The sequence below is a fragment of the Gamsiella multidivaricata genome, assembly GCF_025024155.1.
Source record: "Gamsiella multidivaricata strain RSA 2152 chromosome Unknown BC939scaffold_63, whole genome shotgun sequence".
In the NCBI taxonomy this organism is placed as follows: Eukaryota; Fungi; Mortierellomycota; class Mortierellomycetes; order Mortierellales; family Mortierellaceae; genus Gamsiella; species Gamsiella multidivaricata.
Window position 1 is genome coordinate 88,731 of NW_026251771.1, and position 20,491 is coordinate 109,221.

General features: G+C 48.5%; 8 protein-coding genes across 8 annotated transcripts; 4 read left to right on the forward strand and 4 right to left on the reverse strand.

Moving 5' to 3' along the window:
* Positions 1-30: 30 nt before the first annotated feature.
* BC939DRAFT_505899 (uncharacterized protein) lies at positions 31-1,358 on the reverse strand (the record flags this gene model as incomplete). Its single annotated transcript, XM_051560731.1, has 2 exons — positions 31-397; positions 556-1,358. 2 exons carry the CDS (start codon positions 1,356-1,358, stop codon positions 31-33), a joined length of 1,170 nt encoding a protein of 389 aa, XP_051409139.1.
* Positions 1,359-1,896: 538 nt separating this feature from the next.
* BC939DRAFT_505900 (glutathione S-transferase) lies at positions 1,897-3,087 on the reverse strand (the record flags this gene model as incomplete). Its single annotated transcript, XM_051560732.1, has 6 exons — positions 1,897-2,020; positions 2,106-2,208; positions 2,295-2,421; positions 2,527-2,567; positions 2,696-2,819; positions 2,950-3,087. 6 exons carry the CDS (start codon positions 3,085-3,087, stop codon positions 1,897-1,899), a joined length of 657 nt encoding a protein of 218 aa, XP_051409140.1.
* A 633-nt stretch (positions 3,088-3,720) lies between these two features.
* BC939DRAFT_426997 (caspase domain-containing protein) lies at positions 3,721-5,626 on the forward strand. Its single transcript, XM_051553181.1, has 5 exons — positions 3,721-4,079; positions 4,218-4,552; positions 4,641-5,075; positions 5,192-5,275; positions 5,382-5,626. Exons 1-5 carry the CDS (start codon positions 3,825-3,827, stop codon positions 5,515-5,517), a joined length of 1,245 nt encoding a protein of 414 aa, XP_051409141.1. The 5' UTR covers positions 3,721-3,824; the 3' UTR covers positions 5,518-5,626.
* BC939DRAFT_460639 (Di-sulfide bridge nucleocytoplasmic transport domain-containing protein) lies at positions 5,612-8,108 on the forward strand. The gene is made up of 6 exons (XM_051556905.1): positions 5,612-6,056; positions 6,176-6,678; positions 6,809-6,981; positions 7,085-7,339; positions 7,461-7,533; positions 7,639-8,108. Exons 1-6 carry the CDS (start codon positions 5,816-5,818, stop codon positions 8,023-8,025), a joined length of 1,632 nt encoding a protein of 543 aa, XP_051409142.1. The 5' UTR covers positions 5,612-5,815; the 3' UTR covers positions 8,026-8,108.
* Positions 8,109-8,239: 131 nt separating this feature from the next.
* BC939DRAFT_460640 (Pkinase-domain-containing protein) lies at positions 8,240-11,893 on the reverse strand. Its single transcript, XM_051556906.1, has 14 exons — positions 11,666-11,893; positions 11,371-11,425; positions 11,221-11,251; positions 10,627-10,755; positions 10,431-10,509; positions 10,171-10,270; positions 9,951-9,959; positions 9,770-9,834; positions 9,622-9,666; positions 9,307-9,540; positions 9,057-9,205; positions 8,849-8,948; positions 8,552-8,734; positions 8,240-8,422 (listed from the first exon to the last, which is right to left on the reverse strand). Exons 1-14 carry the CDS (start codon positions 11,666-11,668, stop codon positions 8,285-8,287), a joined length of 1,320 nt encoding a protein of 439 aa, XP_051409143.1. The 5' UTR covers positions 11,669-11,893; the 3' UTR covers positions 8,240-8,284.
* A 553-nt stretch (positions 11,894-12,446) lies between these two features.
* On the forward strand, positions 12,447-13,149 carry BC939DRAFT_268298 (uncharacterized protein). The gene is made up of 2 exons (XM_051551116.1): positions 12,447-12,883; positions 12,964-13,149. The coding sequence occupies exons 1-2, from the start codon at positions 12,620-12,622 to the stop codon at positions 13,120-13,122; spliced, it is 423 nt and encodes a 140-aa protein (XP_051409144.1). The 5' UTR covers positions 12,447-12,619; the 3' UTR covers positions 13,123-13,149.
* Positions 13,150-13,199: 50 nt separating this feature from the next.
* On the reverse strand, positions 13,200-15,688 carry BC939DRAFT_460646 (uncharacterized protein). Its single transcript, XM_051556907.1, has 9 exons — positions 15,501-15,688; positions 15,060-15,378; positions 14,754-14,935; positions 14,513-14,659; positions 14,328-14,418; positions 14,163-14,219; positions 13,864-14,073; positions 13,559-13,773; positions 13,200-13,467 (listed from the first exon to the last, which is right to left on the reverse strand). The coding sequence occupies exons 1-9, from the start codon at positions 15,582-15,584 to the stop codon at positions 13,375-13,377; spliced, it is 1,398 nt and encodes a 465-aa protein (XP_051409145.1). The 5' UTR covers positions 15,585-15,688; the 3' UTR covers positions 13,200-13,374.
* BC939DRAFT_427003 (XRN 5'-3' exonuclease N-terminus-domain-containing protein) lies at positions 15,680-20,371 on the forward strand. The gene is made up of 7 exons (XM_051553182.1): positions 15,680-15,944; positions 16,070-16,247; positions 16,376-16,478; positions 16,576-16,689; positions 16,783-17,060; positions 17,167-18,362; positions 18,458-20,371. The coding sequence occupies exons 1-7, from the start codon at positions 15,919-15,921 to the stop codon at positions 20,220-20,222; spliced, it is 3,660 nt and encodes a 1,219-aa protein (XP_051409146.1). The 5' UTR covers positions 15,680-15,918; the 3' UTR covers positions 20,223-20,371.
* Positions 20,372-20,491: the final 120 nt, after the last annotated feature.

The following is a 20,491-nucleotide window of genomic DNA, read 5'->3' on the forward strand; positions in this document are numbered from 1 at the left end:
ACATGTATTATATTATGTAAATGTATGGAATCAAGCAGCTGCTTCAGAGTTTGAGTACCCTCCTCGTCTGATGGTCGAGTTCTGGTCATCGTCGTATCGACAGATGACCCCTGAAAGTCCAACCTCACCCTCCGTATCCTGACAACCACAGCCGTCGGACTGCTGCTGCTGGTGTTGCTGCTGACTTGATCCCACATGAGCTCCGCTGACTCCTTGACCATGGTCGATGCCGAGGCCGAGACCGCTCCTGTTAGAGCGTGCAGATCCTCCTGTCTGAATTGCCCCCGCATCTGCCGAGACGGCTGAGCTCATCCCTGCACCGGCCTTCGAGGCTCGTTTTCGTGTCATTTTGTCCCGCAAGCGTTCTGCGAGTACCTGACGTCTCTTCCAGAAGTGCCTATTTTTTTTTTTTTTTCCATTGAAAGAAAACAAGATGTTGGTGCCACCATGAACCATGGACCATGGACAAATCTACATTAGAGGAATTTCACCTGAAGTAGGAAAAAAAAAAAAAAAGAAGAAACAGGACAAAATTGTAGGGTTGCTGTTTCTTACCCGTAAAACAAGACGACGAGGACACCCATCCAGCAAGCCCAGCTGATGACGGCGAGTCCAAATGTCGCCTTCTCGAGCCGACAGACCGTCTTGATCTTCTTCAGACTTAAATGGTTCTCCAGCAGCACGGTCTCCAACCCCGTGAGCTTCCCACAGTCGACCAACATCGTATCGATGACTAACCCGACCATGGACAGGAACCAGAGTCCACAAAAGACCATACAGACGATTAAATCACCTCCGATCCTCGCTTTACTCGTCTTTCGGAAGTGACGGTTCGTGAACGGCCAGAAGAGGGGTTTGTGGAAGAAGACGCCCACCAGATAGATGATGCCGAAGAAGAGAGAACAGCAGGCGAGGGTCGCGGTGAAGACATAGAGGGTCGCTTGGATGGCTGGGAAGATGGTTTGGGTATGAAAGTAGGAGAGCACGGGGGCGATGGTGCCAACGGCGCAGAGGGAGACCAGGGGTTGGAGCACACGGAAGACCTTGATGTAGAAGAGAAGGGCTTTTGTGAGGAGGGTTTGGGGCCGAGAGTGGGAGGTGGATTTGTGACGCGACGTTGCTTCTGCGGTTCCAGTTCTAGTTCCTACTCCTGCTCCTGGTGCTGCTGTTGTGGAGGGTGTTCCTTCTGAAGGTTGAATGGGTGATGGAGATTCGATTAGGGACACTGCAGTCTCGTTCGAGGTAACGGGTTGGGCGATGGGTAGTGAGGAGAGAAGGTCGTGGTCGAGCGTGGGTGTGTGCTGCTGGTAGTCGGCATCATCCACGGTGCTATTGGAGGCTGTGCGACGGTGGGACATGGTCGGGTGTGCTCCAGATCCAGATGATGGTTCTCAATGGTGTTTGCTATTGCTGGTTTCCCCTTGGAAGGCTGGAGGATGTAAGCCTGGTTAGAGATGAGGATCGTAAGGGCGGATTAGAGGCGAGGGAATGGAGAAAAAAGAAATAGAGGTTGAAGTAGAAGTAGGGGTGAAGGAGGGAGAAGGAGAAGGAAAGGGATACAGGGCGGAGATATGTCATGTTGGTAACGAGGTAAGGAAAGGGGCGCTTAAAAAAAGTCAGGAGGGCAATGAAAGAGGGGGGTTGGGTTGGAGGGGAAGGGGGGTTACACGCCTTTGAATTGGAGGCCGTCTTTTGTTGTGGATGGATGTCAGCATGCCGCAACCTTAGTTCTCTCCTCCCCTCATAGCAAGCGATCCAGGGGGGCCTGTTTACACGGTACCTGGATGCTATCCCTTTCATTTCTGATTAAAGTAACTTGGGGCAATAATGCTTACATCCAGGTCCACACGACTTTATTTCATTTCAGGGCCAGCTGTTGCTGCAGTAAAGACTTTTCTACTTTAAATCTGCAGGGCAGTCAATCTGCCTTGAGGGATGAGCAGCTTCGAACTCAGGCAACTCGCCCAACGATCGGTTGATGCGCGAGATAATAGGGAACGCGCTCATGTCCACGCCGAACCTGTAAATAAACGAAATCAATTAGGAAAAAAAAAAGTGGCGCGTCTAGTTATCCCTATTAACGCGTAAGGTACCGCAACCCTTACCGGACACCGTTGTACACCTGGGGCACGATACAAAGGTCGGCCATAGTGATCGAATCGCCAAAAGCGTACGTTCCTGCAGTCTTTGCCAGCATTGCCTCAAGCACTACGTTTCATCCACAAAATGAACGTATAAAAGATGTGAGTCATTATCGATGCATTTCCATTTCATGTCCTTCTCGAAAATCATACCTTTAAATCCCTCGGCCAAAAAATGCGCAGCCCACTCGGCCTTCTTATCCTCGCCAACATAATTGAGAATGCGCAGGTTGGCGATAGGCTGGATATCCATAGCAATCGTCTGAACCAACGCACGAACCTAATTGACGATTGCATTGTCAATGGTACACGTTATGGTTAGAGCAGGGTTTAGTATATCAGCTCAATCCTGTTCACACCAACTCGGTGCATTTCACTCCGTTACTGTTGCGCGGTCCAGAGGGTCCTTGGGAAGCAGTGAATGCTCTATAGCATCGACATTGGACGACATTTCGCATTATGGTTAGCGTGGGAAATCCTTGCAATGCGATATATCACCTATCCGATCATCGAAGCTGTAATGGTACTTCATAAAGAAAGGGGCTTTATCCTACCGGGATAAATGTCGTCAAGATACTCGAGGATGCTAATGGACTGGCTCAGGGTCTTGCCGGTCGTGTTGTCAATGTAGGCTGGGACGAATCCAGAAGGCTGGATCTTGAGATACTCTTCGGATCTCTAACGATTTCAATTAAAGATATTAAAGAGCAACTGAGTCTTAGAAAGATATCTGGATTGACCATGGCTCGGCGCCAATGGCTTGTACATGCATTAGAGAACTGGTGTAGGATGGATCTCCCGGACTTACCTGTTCGCTCTTCAGAAGGTTGATAGGGCGACATTCATAGTCGATCTTCTTGAGGTTCAATGCGATCCTGACGCGCCACGAGCACGAGGAACGGAAGTAGGAGTATAACACGGGGCGTTCAGTGGTGGGTGAGGACATGGCTGATTCAGTGGTTTGGCGAATGAATGTTGGAGGAAAGGAATGAGAAATGAGGAATGAGGAAGAGGAAGAGAAGTGAGACCGCGACAACAATTCGTCTCCCAGTATTTCCACGTCACTTTGTTCGAGTAATGCCCGTAACGGCCCAGGAATGGATGCATCCTCCAATGTGCCATACTTGTACGCACGTTGGAGCAGGCAGTGTTGGTGTGTTATTGGCGGGATGTACAAGGAGCTGCGCGACTTCTCAAGAGATCTAAAGCCGCCTAAGGAGCCTCTAGGGGCTCCATTTGTCTTGTGGGGCCTTCATACACTGGTGCTTAAAAGAGACGCGTTTCCGTCAAGAGAGAACGAAACGATGCTGAAGCAGGATATATATATATATATTGAAGGGCGCTGTGGGCTCTGTAAGGCGTTCTCAGTGGTTGATAGGGTCTTCTTCAGGGCTTCCCTAGGGTCTAAGGCTGCCCGTAGTCATTCGCTGGAGGATATCGTATCAACTTCTGGACATGCAGTGGAGAGAGTACTGGACGCGTCTTCTTTGGGCTACTCTTTGGATTGGGCTGTATCTAGTTTTGAGTTTGTGCGATTCTGTATTAAGGATCACCGGCGGTTTTTCCTGCACCTTCCTCTCCTCATTCCTTTTCCGTACTTCCCATTCATCACCCATCACCCTTCACTCGTCCCCGCAAACGAAACCGCCTCAGGAGCAGCAGTTACCAGGACAACCACCATCAATGTACCCAGGCCAGTACTCGCAGCAGCAGGGTTACGGAGGATATGCCCCTCCTCAAGGATACCCTTACGGCGGCAACCCCTATCCTCCTCCAGACCAACAGTACTACGCACCTCCTCCGGGACAGCCGTATTACCCGCCCCCTGCCTCATCGCCTTACGGATACGCCCCACCAGCCGACGGCCCACAGTATGGCTATGCTCCTCAGCAGCAGCAGCAGTATGCTCCACCAGCGCACTCGATCCCTCAGCAAACGGTATGATCTCACGCAGTGTACTCAGAACTGCTTTGCCACGTGTAGATGGATCTGTCCTTTTCAGCTGATCGGTAACACCCTATCTTTTCTTTGTATTCCTCTTTTTTTTTCTTTGTTCCTTGGGATCAATTATGGTAGTTTACACCAGCAGATGTTCCGCCTCCGCCAGAAGGATGGGCTGTTCGGGAGAGTCCGAAGAGGGACCGGCCAGCAGACTTTAAGCTGTCGAATTGCCAGGGTCGCAAAAGGGCACTCTTTATCGGTATCAATTACTTTGGTCAAAGCAGCGAGCTCAGGGGATGCATTAACGACGTGAAGAACATCAAGAGCTTTGTCATCGAGCGCTTTGGGTTCAAGGAAGATGACACGATCACCCTGACAGATGACCAGGAAGATCCGACCCGCATCCCGACACATGCCAATATCTTGGCGGCCATGAAGTGGCTCGTTCATGATGCTCGTCCCGACGATTCGTAAGTTGCGAAACATGAGGGTGCAGCTGTTCGATATATCACCTTGTTACTGACATACTATGACTTCTCATCAATTTTGACAAACCAGGTTCTTCTTCCACTACAGTGGACATGGTGGCCAGGTCGCTGATGAGGATGGCGACGAAGATGACGGATATGATGAGACTATTTATCCAGTCGATCACGAGAAAGCCGGTGTCATTATCGACGATACCATGCACGAGATTATGGTCAATCCCTTGCCTGCAGGATGCCGATTGACCGCCATCATGGACTGCTGCCACTCGGGATCAGCACTCGATCTTCCATATATCTACAGCACCACAGGAGATATTAAGGAGCCAAATATATTGGCAGATGTCGGCACAGGCGTCCTGGCTGCAGGAATGGCCTACATGAATGGTGATATGGGAGGATTGTTCCGTGGTCTCGGAGGATTGGGCAAGAAGTTGATGGCACACAAGAACAGGGACAAGGACTTGGAAAAGAAATCCAGTCAAGCAGATTGTATCATGCTCAGCGGGTAAGAGATGAGGCATATTTTTGCGCTGTGTTACCCAGGGAAAATTAAACATGGTCCGAGTTAATAATGGAGTGGGAACTAATGCGAGCGTGCTCCTTTCTTTGTTCCTTCGGTAGATGTAAGGATACACAGACCTCGGCAGACACACATGAGCAGGGCTTTGGCATGACAGGAGCCATGACATTTTCTTTCATCTCGGCGTAAGGACAAGGGTTGCTGTTTGCTGCTTATGTCAAAGCTGTTTGGATATTGCGTGGCCCATGGATCCAACTAAACAGATGCTCATATTTCTTGTACGAATCTTAGACTAACGGCCAACCCACATCAGAGCTACCTGGAGCTGCTGAACAGCATCCGTGATATCCTGCGCTCTAAGTATGAGCAGAAACCCCAGTTGAGCTCCAGTCATCCAGTAGATTTGAGCCTCATCTTCACCATGTAACAGGATCCACCGCCTGCAGCGAGCAACCGAATATGATAACTTCAGACAAAGACATGCCATTTTGCATGTATGCTGTAATGCACCAAATAAACATTCCATTTATACCACGACTGTGCTCCGCCGAGGCAGATAAAAAACGTATGCTCCACAATTGTTTGTAAACCCTTTCATTCTTGTTCCTGGAAAACAACTTGATCGCGCAGCACAAACCGGGGCGCCGACTTTATTCTTGCTCACCAGACTCAATCGGCCTTTGTCGCCCCCCCACAGAACGCACCAAGGAACCACGGACAAAGACATGACCCGCATGACGACGATGCGGACACGCGAGGCGCCGATGGATTGGGAGCGTGAGCAGGACAGGAATCTGCCCAACATCTTCTCGACACCCCAACCGCTTGAATCTGAATCCACTTTCTCGTCGGCACCGAAACCTCACTCTTCTCCAGCAGCATTCGGTTCCTTCTCGTCTGATCTCAGCGGTGGTGGTGGCCCCAAACAGGAATCGGGTTCTGCATTTCAGAATACTGCTAGCAGTCGTACGTACTTGGAAGGAAGCGCCTCTGTCAACTGTTATGCTTTTTCTCTCCGATCAATGTCAGTAGTGCTGTTGTTAACGGGACATTTTCTTATATATTGAACCATGTTATATGTCTAGAGGGGTTGCTGAACTCGAACGGATGGGGTTCAACGATGCCAAAGCCGTTTCGTCAGGATTCGCAGGTGTTTTCATCGTCAGGATCCACAGTGACGAGACAGGGATCGTTTTCTCCACCACATTCCTCTCCAGGCAGCAATAGCAGCGTTGTTTCAGGATCTGTTCTGTCATCCTCGGCTGATATTAATACGTACAATGGCGCCGGTGGTCGTGTGGGCTCTAGCGGGCAGAGACCGACGTCGAGCTTTAATATGGACACACTTAGGAATGATATGCTGGACGATGATGATGATGATGACTATCGCCTGAGTGGCCATTCACCGCTTGGACGAGCAATGTCACCAGGAAGTCGCTTGCAGGGAAGCAAGAGTCGAGCATTGGGTGTACCAACGCAGGGCAGAATTGCGCCCTCAGGATCGGGGTTCTGGGAGGACAGTGATGAACAGGAGGATCAGGGAGCGTACGGCAGTGATGAGGGGGAATCCGCTTTCCATCATCGCAAGGTACAAAGCCAACAGCACGAGGCGGATCAAATTATCTGATGTTTTTTTTGGACTCTTGTCTGACGCTTTTTTTTTTTTTTTTTTTTTTTTTTTTTTGGTTATTTTTGCTGCTTTTGGTTTTCGGAACTAGTCGTGGAACTCAAGCTATGATCGGCAGAGAAGACTGCAGAGGGGCGCGTTTGTGGGTCACAAGTCCGGACAGCGTCATGAGGGCGGCCGTTCTCGATCGCAAGCCCAAGCCCAGCCGCAGTCTCGGGGCAGAGTCTGGTCCGAGAACGTGGATCTGCCGTTCATTTTGGCAGGGTACGTTTATTATTATTCAATACCCTTCGCTTTTAAGCACCATTCTGGCTCAGCTCGTGGTTATCATTCATTGATGATTACTATTGTTGTTACTTTTTTTTAGATACGTCCAAGTAGCGATGAATACGGTGTTTGTGGGCGTATTGATCTATATCGTCGCAAATTTCATTACCACGATTCAAAGCGATGTCAGTCTCAGGACTGAGACACTTCTACAGCGAGAACGACAAAGGAGGGCGAATTGTGAGAAGGAATATTATCAGGTTTATAGGTGTGATAAACCTATTGGTGCGGCTTTATTCACAGTATGCGAGGATCGTAAAGCCTGTATGGAGCAGCCAGAGCCGAGGATCGGAAGGTAAGTCATATCGCGGTGAATGTGGAAAGAGCAGAGAGTCTAATTGAAGACCTTCAGGACGCATGCTTATTCGCTTTATGCTTCTTTTTTTTTTTTCTTTTTTTCTTTCTTTCTTCTGCAGAGCATCTGTTGCGGCCGAAACTTTTGCGTTGATCGTGAACTCTTTCGTACACACCATTTCATACAAGACCATGGTAAGATCCACCGCGAATGCTGTGGTGTTTCAGTGTGATAACAAGGCTACTTATACACGAGAGCTAATCGCAATCTCTTATTTATTTATTTTTTCAATATGATAGGTTTTTGTATTGGTTATCGTGTTCGGCGGGCTATATATCTCTAACCACGCGATTTCGTCCTATCGGTCCAACCACGTCATGCACCAGCAGCACACCGTTGTCCCTCCCTCCAATTCCTCGTCTTCGACCTCTAATTCTGGATTGAATCCTCCTTTTAACCCGAATGGATCAAGAAGGAACGACCATTCATCTGGCATACTGCCATTTCCTGCGTCTAGGGATGGCTCGGCGTTCGGCAGGCGAGAGCTATCGTTTGGAAACGGATTATCGTTGCAGAAGGGCAGAGGTGCTGTTGGAAGTTCTTCTAGGGATCTGACGATGCGACGGCACGAGTCCCAATCTTTACACCACGACTCGGAAGACGATAATCACAATATGGAAATATAGTCATCTCCAATAGAAATAAAAAAAAATAAAAAAGAGGAGCCAGAAGGATACCAGTTCCAACATGAGCATTGTTCAAAGAGATAGTGCCTGCTGATATGACTTCTGCAAATTCAATAGAATTCGTGGCGTCAAGCAAGGGATCTCATTATGCTCGACTACAAAAGATGACCGTTGCTCAAGAGATCACAGCCGTCGTCAGCAGATTACTATTTTTTCCTTCTTTTATTTGTTTTTCGATCCTCTGTGGATTTTCTGTCTTTTATCCTTCCAGCTGCCCGCTTACTCCTTTGACGAACAACCTTGTAATTCCGGGTATCTCGCGCTCTGCATTCTCAAACGCCAACCTCAAACCGTCCACCGCATCACGTTCGCTCTCTCGAAGACATAATCCATGCAACTAAATATGCATGCAAAAGCGCAAGAAATCAATTTTAGTGAGCCGGCGTGTTTCATATTTCTTTACATCACAGGAAAATAACCTGAAAATGCATATCCCCCTGGCTTGCGGAGGAGGGCAAGAACTCACATTCATCAAAACGGGGCGGACAAAGGTTTGGTAGACCCTGTCGCGCGTCATGTCTGTGGATACAGGACGTTCGGACCGTTCATTTCGACGATGGTCTTGAATAGATAGATTCTCAATATGCTCCATGTTCCTGTAATACTGAGACCTGACAGTGTCGTATCCTGAGTCACCCTGTCTCACGTTCTGAGCACAGAAAAAAAGGACAATAGTTCTATTAGCCTCTTTTTTTTTTTTTTTTTTTTTTTTTTTTTTTAAAAAAAAAATATGGAATGCGAAACAACTGCTGTCATAACTTACTTCCTCACGCGAGAACATGTTAGGGGGGCGTCCAGGGTTACCGGGTTCACGCACTGTTCCAAAATCCCATCCACCATCCTCGGCATCTTCATAATGATTGCTAAATAAATCAATTGCCTTATGAGTTGATATTTCTCGCCCGCCACTTGAAAATAGAACCCAACAACAGAAAAAAAAACTATTTGACATTCCAACATTCGCTGCTTACTTTATCGCCTCATCGTCTGAGGATTCGCTCTCACGCCCGCCCCCTTCTGTTAGCCATCTCTCATGAATCTCAATTAATTCTGTCAAGTAGGATGATTTCTTCGCCATCCGAATAAATCTGTGCTTCTGTAGATCCTTTGCTGAAGGACGCTAGAAAATAAAAAAGTACAAACAAAGGGAATCAACAAGATGCTTCAGGAATCAAATCCAATGTCTGCATGAACTTGACAGCAAGAGAGGGTTACACATACCATTGCAGGATCTCTTTGGAGACATGCAGCAACAAATTCCTTAAACGCTCTGGAGTAGTTGCCCTCTAGCACTGGTGGTGTATTCTTGGGAATTAAAAAGAGAACCTTCATCGGATGCATGTCCGAGTATGGCGGTTCACCTTTGGCAAGCTCGATGGCTGTGATGCCTAATGACCATATATCCGCCTTGTTATCGTATCCTGATTGCTTGATCACCTCTGGTGCCATCCAGAACTATTGGGGATAAAAAGCGGCTTTAAATATCGAGAATCTCGGTATACTTATGCTGTACATACATCTTCGAATGCCACTTACTGGCGTGCCAACAAATGTGTTCTTCTTTGTCATGGTTGCTGTAAGCTATCAATGCACCGGGATATAGAAGTATACATTAGCGTCTTGCTCCGCACATACAGTCCGCGTACAAACCCCTTGACAACCAACGTGAAGAAACCATTCGTACCTGTCCTGATACACCAAAATCCGCCAGCTTGACGTCTCCATCTGTTGTCAACAAAACATTCGCGGCTACAAAGCAGACACACGGGACAAAAGAGCATCGGTTATCACGTCTGCGCTGCGAGTATCCATGGTCACAGCCCAATCCATGTTGTACTTTCTGTGTACATGCATGCATGGCATACCTTTAATGTCTTTTTTTTTCCACAGTATCGCACAAGGATGAATAGGTCACAAGCACGCAGGAGAACATAGCGCAAGGTAGCGGAAGGGGCAAAAAAGAGATTTAACCCATGCAGTCGTTAGATCATGTAAAAGAAACCATCGTGACCTCCCTTCGTTCTGGTGCTAAATAACGCCAGGAGCATGCAGGAAAGCGCTTCCAAATTAATCCAGCATCATTACCTCGATGGAGCTTGCCCTCGTCATGAAGATACTCCAAGCCTTTCAGTAGCTCCCGCGCAATAATGGCAATATAGTCTTCCTTGAATGTTGCAGCTTTCATCTAAAAATGTCCAGAGAAAGAAAAAAAAAATAGGGTCGTTAGGCAAGGCTCGGGATACATTGCTCTGAGAAGCTGTGCCACGATGTCGTGCATATCCATGGCCAAAAAAAAAAAAAAAAAAAAAAAAAAGGCGCTAGTGCCTTCTCTCTTGTTATCATACTAAGTCTGAGCAGGAGCCGCCGGAACAATACTCCATGATGATCCAGAGGTGCGCCCCCTTCAAGAACGATGCAAAGTATCTAACCCATGACCACACACAAAAAAAAAAAAAAAAAAAAAAATTGAACAGCAAGTGTGAGTGATCTTGCTCAATGGCGCAAATACATGATGCGCTATTGCTGTGCCTTGTCGTGTACCTCGTTACATAGGGAGAATCCAATTGCGACAGGATGTTGATCTCCTGCTGAATATCGTCGATTTCATCCTCTGCATTCTCGAGATCGATAATTTTGATCGCAACTGGCTTCTTTGTCCTTCGATCATACCTATTAAGAGACAATTGACAGCATATAAGCGGACACGTCTTAAAACAGAGCTACAAAAAAAAAACCAAGCGCGCTCCTTGGGTTGCAAGCTAGTGGAGCCACTCGTCTCTTTTGTTTCGATGAGAAAAACTGAATTCGGGGGGAGACAAAAGATGATATGGAGAAATAAAGCTCGATAGCGATGATTCCAATGTTAAATTGTTGCACGACAGGGCGGAAGAAATCTACTCTCGTGTCTCCCGACAGCCTATTGAGCCTAGGGAAAAACGAATAATGAAATGCCGTGATCTTTCTCCGACGCCAATATAAAAAAACGGTAATGCTGCAGCAGGAACAGGGAGAAGACTGGAGGGGGGAGCGACAGCAGCAAGCAATTATGAGAAATTGCTGCAGTGCTCATCTGCTCGTTCCAAATGAGATTGTAATAACTGTCATTTTCTAACTTAACATTTTCACTTTATTTACCCTTTGAAGACTTCGCCAAACGATCCCTTGCCTGCAAATGGGGAGTTTATACGAACAAAGTCAGCATTTTTGTATACGATTCTCAAAGACGCCATGACGACGGCCACGTTTGCCTTTGTTCGGGCGCCACGTTGGGCGTCTGTATGTTACCAATTCGCTCGAGCTTGACATAGTATTCCTCGGGATCCAATTGACTGGAGACGCTCTGCAGAAAGGGTGATACGTCCACGAGACCGTGTGGATATATAACCGAGGGAGATGAGAGCGAGCGTTATCAGAGAGGACGGCAGCGGGAACGATGTCATCAAAGGGGTTTCAGTGTCCAACAAAGAAGAAAAAAAGTCGGAGATTAGTGGTTGGTCAGTAGTGAAGAGAAGAGAATACACAAGTTGATTGCGCGATGAAGATGTTGCGATGTCACAAGAGAGAATGGAGATGTGTATACCATGGTGTGGAGAGGAGTGTGGAGTCGCGGAGTTAACGAGTCTATGTGGATGAGGAGGGGAAGTTGAAGACCGAGAGATGCCAGAGGGGTATAAGGACAAGTTCAAACAAAAAAAAAGTTGGTGGCGGCGAGGGGCCGAGGAATGAGAAGGAGAAGGAGGAGGAGGAGAAGGGGGAGGAGGAGAAGGGCAAGGTGGAGATGGGGAGGAGGAAGAGGAGGAGGAGAAAGTGGAGGAGAAAAGAGGGAAAGATATGTGCATGGAGGTACCTTCTGATCCCCAACTCCTGGGCCATGGGATATACAGACACACATTCACACACACATGCACACTCGTTTCCTCACTCACAATTGTCGTGTCCTTCTGCGTCTGCATGCTCCTCTGCGTACTCGTAGCACGCAGCACAGGCGGACTAACATTCGATGCGCCTGACTTGGCCAGGGAGATTGTCGCTTACTTGGGTGCAAACTTTGACTGAATTAAAGCTGTGGTCAAACTGCAATTGCAAATGGGCGCATTAAAGTCCGTTGTGCCCATTTTATTTAGTCTCTGCGCTGACCATCTGCCTCTTCTCCGTGTATGCACTCCAACATTCAGCATTCCGAGTCGCCCACAGTGGTACGGCGATAAGACGCGTAAAATACACGCGTTTCGTGAAATTCTCGAACATAGAGCACTGTGTCTGCCTTGCAGATTATCAACGGCAGGGAGATTTTATCAAGGGCTATGCGCATCAGTCCCTGAGATCCTTGAATGCGTGCCGGTACCCTATATTCCCGACGGAGCTCGGGGACGCGTCCGAGCGAAAGTTTGCATTGCACTCAGAGGGCCGTCACGCGGAAGCTCCAGGGTAAACAAGTTCATATTCCTTATTCCTTGAGTGCGTCCCCCGTATAACCTACCCCCCAACTTCGCCCTTCCCAACAGCTCATCAAAGTTCCGGTCCACACAGCAAAATGTCCTCCACAGCAGCAGCAGCACCCTCCGCTAGAACCGTGGTCAATCTCTACAGGTCTTATCTCAGAGTGATCAACCAATGGCCTGCTGATCCCATCCGCCCCACCCGCAACATGAAGACAGCTCTGCGAAGCCAGGTCACCGAGTCCTTTCGATCTCCCATCACCGGAGCCAACAACGATACCCTCGCTTCTAGAATCGCAGACGCTCGTGTCCAGCTTGAAGCTCTGCAAAAGATCACCCGGAACGAGTTCAAACAAAAGGTCAGTGCCATACAGGACTTTTTTTACCAACGGAAACATGGATCTTTTCAACTCACATGCCCATTTTGGTGGCAATCTAGTACCCTCTTTCACCAAAGCTGTTAACCCCTGCAAGCAATCCCAATTACTACTCAAAGCTCGTCGACATGTTGGAGAAGGAAACTGCCAAGAAGAACTTTGAGGCTATCGGAAAGAAGGGTCCAAGTTTCTTCCAAAGACTCTTCAGGACCGCCAAGTGAACTTATAACCTCTGTGCTATTGCTCCTCAATCTTGTATCATAACTCCTTTCGTTCAAATAAACCAGCATCCGCAGATCTCATTTTGTATTGTTTTTGTTGTGCTATGTTGTATTGTACTCATCATTTCTTCCCAGGAGGATGGTTCCAGGACGAGGATCATTGATTGTCTATGTTTGATGATACGAACAATGTTCCAGGGTGAGGGTCGTATTCTTGGCGACTTGATACTTGCTTCGAGTTCAACCGCTCCTTCACATCTGAACCATAATTTGCGCATTCGCAATGCCAAGTTCTGCTAGGGTCTTGTCAACATCGTCCAAAAGCGGCCTGCTAATGAACACGAGCTGCAACAAGGCCGTCAAAGATAACCAGGATTAGTGATGCGCGCGCCATGATAAGCTCATCCTTGGCTGACTCTAGAAAGCAGATGCTTACCTCGAACGGTTGAGATTGGGCATCTTCGACCTCTGCCTTGATAAACTCAAACAAGGCTCGAACAGGCGCCTCTTTGGAAAACCTATGCATTAAGCGGGAGCCATCGCTAAGTCGGAACTGAATTCTAGTCGACGTGGCAGGGTCCGTGGGCTCTTCGTGACGCAAAGGCTGTATGCTATCAAAAACCGAAACCTCTTCTGCTGCTGGGGTCGCTTCTATGAGCGCAGCGATAACAATTTGTCAGTGCGTGATCCCATCACATTGATGAACAAAAATGTGTTCCAGATGCTTGAACAGCTTGCTACCTTCGGGGACTGATGTGGAAGGTGTGTTCTGATCATCTTCTAGAATATCAATTGCACTCGACGAATCGCCACCCATCGATGCCAGCACGGCTGCATGAAGTTGCTCTTCCTCTGTCATATCAGAAACATCCTTCACAATCTTCTTCTTTTTCGGTTGCGATGGTTTCGAGGTCGAATCTGTGAGCGAGTGCATCTCCAGGAACTCAGAGACTAGAATTGACCAATTTGAATCACGTTAGTACAAAAAAATCGGTGCGGAAAAAACTATGGCACAATGCACAGTGCATAATGCAACATACCATCGGAAAGAAAGTCCACTGGGTCAATTGCTTTGCTCCAGACGTGCATCCTCTCGGCTGCGGAAAAGATGCATTGATAAGAAACGGCGCGAAGTAGGGAAAGTTTTTTTCAGGATGCTATCGCCATGCATGCATGTCCATGCTAGCATGATTCCTGAACCTTACCTGTCCTTGGGTCGATGATGGCGATATGGGGAAAGGTCTTCAGTGGGTAGTATGCTGCATATTTCTTGCCCTCGACGCTGTCAGAGTAAAACTACATCATTTCAAAGAAATAAACGTTGGCACATTGACCCTCCTTAGAAGTCGACACAGGTCAAATGTCAAGGACAAGGAGCGCCAAGGTGTACCTGCAAAAAGATAAAATTCTCTTTCACAATCTCCTTCACGCTGGGGTCGCTCCAGAGATCGCGATTCAAGACTTGGCAGGCAAAAACGCCTGCTTCCTGGATGTTGACCATGAGCCACTTCATTTCGTTCTTGGCAACATTTCGGCTCTACGATGGTAATGTATCGGGTAGACGTTAAAAAATTGAACTGAAATCCGCATATGATGATCTGCGAGAAAGATGAGTCTAAACACTGCCATACCTGATCAAAGTCCCCTCTAGCCATCATGTCCAGAGGAGCCTTGAAAAGATCCGCCAACCTCGAGGTCTTAGGGCTGGTTTCACCTCCCATGGTGGCAGCCTCCGCAGCGAAATCACGAAACGCATCTCTGGCAAGCGCTGAAGAATCCGGAGGCAAAAACACAGAAGGCGCAGCACGCGTTCCTAAAGAGTATAATCACACAGGGTTCAAAGCCGTGGTATCATCAGTGCCTTTCAGCTTTGTCATATTACGAAAGGCCCTGAAAGCCATCACGAGACAGGTCCTGCGGTAACAAAATACACATACGAGAGGGACCGCCGAACATGGAACTGGAGTGTCCGCCATAGTCATCGCCTAGCAGCATCTCGTGTCTTGGCGCGATTGGGGCACGAATAGCGTTGGCTACCTTGTTGTCTTCTTCTTGGAGCGAGCGTGCAAGCTCTTCATCCTGATCAAAACTGCCTCCAAATTCACCTGTAGATCCATCGTTTGAAGATGACCGTGATCGACGCGTGCTCTTGTTATTGTTGCTATTGCTGTTGGGTTCTGAGGAAGTTCCTGACAAATCGACACCGCCGCTCTCCATGTACAATGTGACTGCACGCTCAAGGGACCCTTCGCATACCTGGCACACACAAACACAAATATTAGATGTCAATTGATTGTAAACTCACGCTACCGTCATGGATATATCAGCAGCGGTTGTTTTTTGCTATGGAATCCTCACGTATGGCATGCCATACTTACCGTCAGGTAGTTGGCAGCAACGTCAGGGTCCGCAGAAGTGATGGCACAAAACTGGACAATGTCTTCAGAGTTGATAGCCTCCATAATGTCTGGGTGTCTGTTAAAGGAAGCTGTAGGGACAAGAGAAGTATGAGAAGGTGAAGGAGGGGGGCAATGGAGGAGGACCAGCAAAAGGGGAAGACGAAAGCAGAAACCACAAGCACGTACAGCGCGCATGAGCGGAGTGCGCCTACGTCATTTTGTAGGGTAAAAGAGCAGTCACCAGTCTATAGCGACTGATAAATATGTCTTTGTTGCATCAAACTCTTTAACCCAACTCGCAGCTGCCGACAACGATCCGGCCACTGTATTCTCTTTATCCACTTTCCACACTCACTTCCTTCATTTCAACGGACCCCTCGTCTTTGATACACACGCAATGGGAGTTCCAGCTCTTTTCAGATGGTAAAGCATCCACAGCCAGCCAAGGAGGATCAACCTCAGAGCGCCGTATCTGCTTTGCCACTTGGCCCAACTATTCTAACATGCATTCTAACGACTTGCTTCCTGTCCCCTTATCCTGTGCATAGGCTTGCTAACAAGTACCCAAAGATTACAACCAATGTTGTCGAAGAGCAGCCAAGGGAGATTGATGGTGTCATCGTACCCATCGATATCACACAACCTAATCCAAATAACGAAGAAAACGACTATTTATATCTGGACATGAACAACATTATTCATCCATGCTGTAAACCAGAGGGAAAGGTATGTGCCGTTACCATGCAGATCAATAGCCATTACGGCTGAATTGATATGTTTATTTGTTTCCTTTTTTGAAAAACGATGTGGACATTCAAAGTCGGATACTGACAAATCGTGTTTGCATCGATTAGCCGCCACCAACCAACGAGGAAGAGATGTTCATAGCCATTTTCGCCTACATTGAGCGCATTGTGAACATGGTCAGACCCCGCAAGATGCTCTACATGGCTGTTGGTAAGTTCCCTGCTATTATTCTGATTCTATTCCATAACTCGTAGATTCAAGGCCCTAATCACCCAACTGCACATTGCTCCTACCTCCTATTTGATAGATGGAGTCGCTCCTCGTGCCAAGATGAACCAGCAGCGCTCGAGACGTTTCAGGACCGCACAGGAAGCAAAGGAAAAGGCTGCAAGCGAAGAGGCTGCCTGGGAAGAGTTAACACGTATGTCGAACGGTGCCTTTGATCAATCATGGTTGTGCAATGCGCTCAATTTGGAAGGGTCTTTATTAACGCCAATTTCTTTCGACTTTATAGCCGAATTGAAAGCCCAGCGCCCGGACCATGACGCTCAACAAAAGTTCGACTCCAATTGTATTACGCCCGGAACGCCCTTTATGGTCAACTTGGGCAAGATTCTACGATTCTGGGTCGCCAAAAAGCTGAATGAGGATCCAGGCTGGATGAATCTCAAAGTCATCCTTTCGGACGGCAGTGTACCCGGTGAGGGAGAGCACAAGATGATGAACTTTATCCGATCTCAACGAGCGGCGGAACATCACAACCCCAACACCAGCCATGTCATCTATGGATTGGTATGTTCGGAATCCGACGAGGCGTAATGTCATTTTCAGCTTCTTTATATCCCTGTCTTACAGTTGCTAACCATTATGATTTTGTCTGAAATTACACTCTATACAGGATGCTGATCTGATCATGTTGGCACTTGGCACACACGAGCCCTACTTTAAGGTTCTTCGAGAGGATGTATTCTTCCAGGAGGGCAGCTCAAAGAATAAATGCTTTCTTTGCAACCAGACCGGTCACCAGGCTGCGCAGTGCCAAGGCAAGACCAAGATCAAGTCTGGCGACTTTGATGAAAAAGCACCTCCAGCGGCTGTGAAGCCTTACATCTACCTCAATGTCAGCATTCTTCGTGAATATCTTGAGGTCGAGCTCAAAGTCGAGAACTTGTCTTTTGAATGGGACCTTGAGAAGGCGATTGATGACTGGGTGTTCTTGTGTTTCTTTGTCGGAAACGATTTCCTACCTCATCTTCCGTCACTGGAAACACGAGAGGGTGCCATTGATATCTTGATCGAGATTTGGAAGCAGGTTCTTCCATTGATGGGCGGGTACATGACGCGGAACGGCGATGTCGACTTGAAGCGCGCTCAGCTCTTAATGACTGAGCTCGGCAAGAAGGAGGACGGAATCTTCCAAGAACGTCGCGAGAAAGAGGAGCGAAGGATGAAGAACAACAAGCGCAGAAAGATTGAGGACCAGGCAAGAGCTATGTATTCATCAAAGGAAGGAGGCGCAGCACTTTCGCAGAACGCTATCTGGAACATGCCTGCCGTCGCTGTCAAGGGTCTGAGCAATAAAGCAGAGGCAGAGAAGGAGGTGGCGGCTTTGAACAAGAAGATCATGGAGGAAAAGGTCCGGATAAGGACCGCTTCGAACCAAGCAGCAGCCGCGCTCTTGAAGGCTGAACTAGCACAACAGGATACCATAGAGAGCACGGTCGAGGATGAGAAGAACCAGGACGCAACAGAGACCTCAACGGAAACTCCTGTAGAGAACGCATCGACCGAGGATGCACCGACTGAAACTGCACCCGAGGATGCAACAATGCATGAGGTCAATCCCTTGAAGCGCACTATTGGTGAGGTCATCGACGACGAAAAGAATGATGAGGAGTCTGAGCTCGACGAGGATGACGACACCGAGGCAGCTGCCACACCCACTCCTATTCCCGCTGCAGTTATCAAGAAGAAGGTTGTCGACGACGACGAGGAGCCCGAGGACAACGTCAGGCTATGGGAGCCTGAGTACAAGGAACGTTACTACCGTAACAAGTTCCGCATTGAACTCTCTGACACTGAGGCCCGGCGAGCGTGAGTTAACGAAAATACCTTGCCAAGATGATTCATGGCGGTAGAACGAGCCATTGTTCTAACGGATCTATTGTTTATTACTGTGTCTGATTTAGTATTGTGAAGAGCTATATTGAGGGATGCTGCTGGGTTATGAAGTACTACATGCAAGGATGTCCGTCTTGGCAGTGGTACTACCCTTACCACTATTCACCCTTTGCCTCGGATTTTGTGGATATCGGCGATATCGAGATCAACTTTGAGCTCGGTCAGCCATTCCATCCTATCGAGCAACTCATGGGAGTCTTGCCCGCTGGAAGTAAGCAGCACATTCCGCCTGTCTTCCAGCCGTTGATGTATGAGGAGGGTTCTCCTATTATCGACTTCTACCCTGAGAACTTTGAGCTAGATTTGAATGGAAAGAAGTTCGCCTGGCAAGGTGTTGTGCTTCTGCCATTTCTGGACCCCAAACGATTGCTTGATGCCATGGCACCACTTTATCCCAGGCTGACCGAGGACGAGGTTGAGCGCAACAAATTTGGCAAGGAGGTGCTTTTTGTTAGCGAGAAGAGCAAACTCTACGACGTCTTATGCGACAAACTGTACAGTTCCCGAAGCGAAGGCGAGGTTTACTATATGGACTACAAGAAGAGTGGACGTCTACTGGGAAACGTGTCTCGGGATCCTCAGTGCATCCCTCGCAGCTCGTTTCCATCACCTTTGGTGGACTATGGGCTCGAGGACATCCCCATTGATACGTCGATCAGCGCCATCTTTTCGAATCCTCCTCTCCCTGAGGGCTTCCTACACCAGGCGACCATGCTTAAAGGTGTCAATCCGCCCAGGCGTGTGCTTTCTTCGGACGATATTCAGTGGATCAAGAACGGTGGTGGATCACAACGAGGCGGCGGACGCGGTGGTCGTGGTGGCCGTGGTGGCCGCGGCGGCTATAACAACTACAATAACCGTGGACAGAACAATGGATACTCAGGTGGTTTTGATCGCAATGGCAGAGGTGGCTCAAGCTTTAGGGGTGGTCGAGGCGGATACACGCCAGATAACCGCGGCGCTGCTGATCGAACTTATCCTGGTCAGAGCTACGACCGATCCTATCCTCAGAGCGGTGGATCTGGGTATGGAGGCTACAACGCTGGCCCCAACAACGACGGCTCACGATTTCCCAAGCCAGATCCTTACCATGGCTACGACTCACGACCAGGAAACATCAACTATAGCGGCGGAGGAGGTCGCAGTGGCAGAGGTGGATACGGCGATTCTGGATACCGAGGAAACTCTCCTAGCCAACGAGGCGGCTACTCTAACCGCGGTGGACATGGCGGCGATCAGCAAAGCTATGGAAGGCAGGGTGGCTATGACAACGCGTCCAATAGTAGCTACGGCGGTGGTGGTTCATACGACAACTACAGTCGTGGGGGACCTTCTCAGTCCTATGGTAGCGGATATGGCGGCCACCAAGGTGGTGGAGGATATGGCAACCGCTCGTCTGGCGGATATAACGGCGGCGGTGGATCGCGCGGAGGCTATGGTGGAAACCGTGGGGGATACAGCAATGGCGGAGCACCAGGGTATGCCCCTGCTCCACAGTACCCTCATCAGCAGCCACCAGCCGTTCCTGGATTTGCGCCTGTGAACAACTATGGACTGCCTGCGGCTCCTGTAGTACCTGCCTACCCTGCCCCCGTTGGGGGATATGGAGGAGCTGTGCCACCGGGCATTCTCCCTGGCCAAGCTGCACCACATACTGGCTCGCCAGGACAGGGCTGGTATGGACACTCTGCTCGCCCCTCGACCAATCGTGGAGGACGTGGAGGCTACAAGAACAACTTGCCCCCCTTCCCTTATCCCCAGCAACGGCAGTAAGCCCTTGGCGTGGAGTACAGCTGAAGATCACCTTCTTTCATGGCTTCATATTACTATTTCATAATACATTGTCTGTATCATATCTATACTCAGCTTTTTTTTTTGGCACTCTATTTTCTTTATTCCATTTCCTCGAGTTTGAAGACGAGTTTTTTGTTATCCATGTACCATGTACCATAGATCTTGCTTTGGAGCAACGAAGAAAAATACAGAGAAAACCAAAAAGCATGCGACTCAGCGTAAAACATAAAATGTATCGATGGAAAATT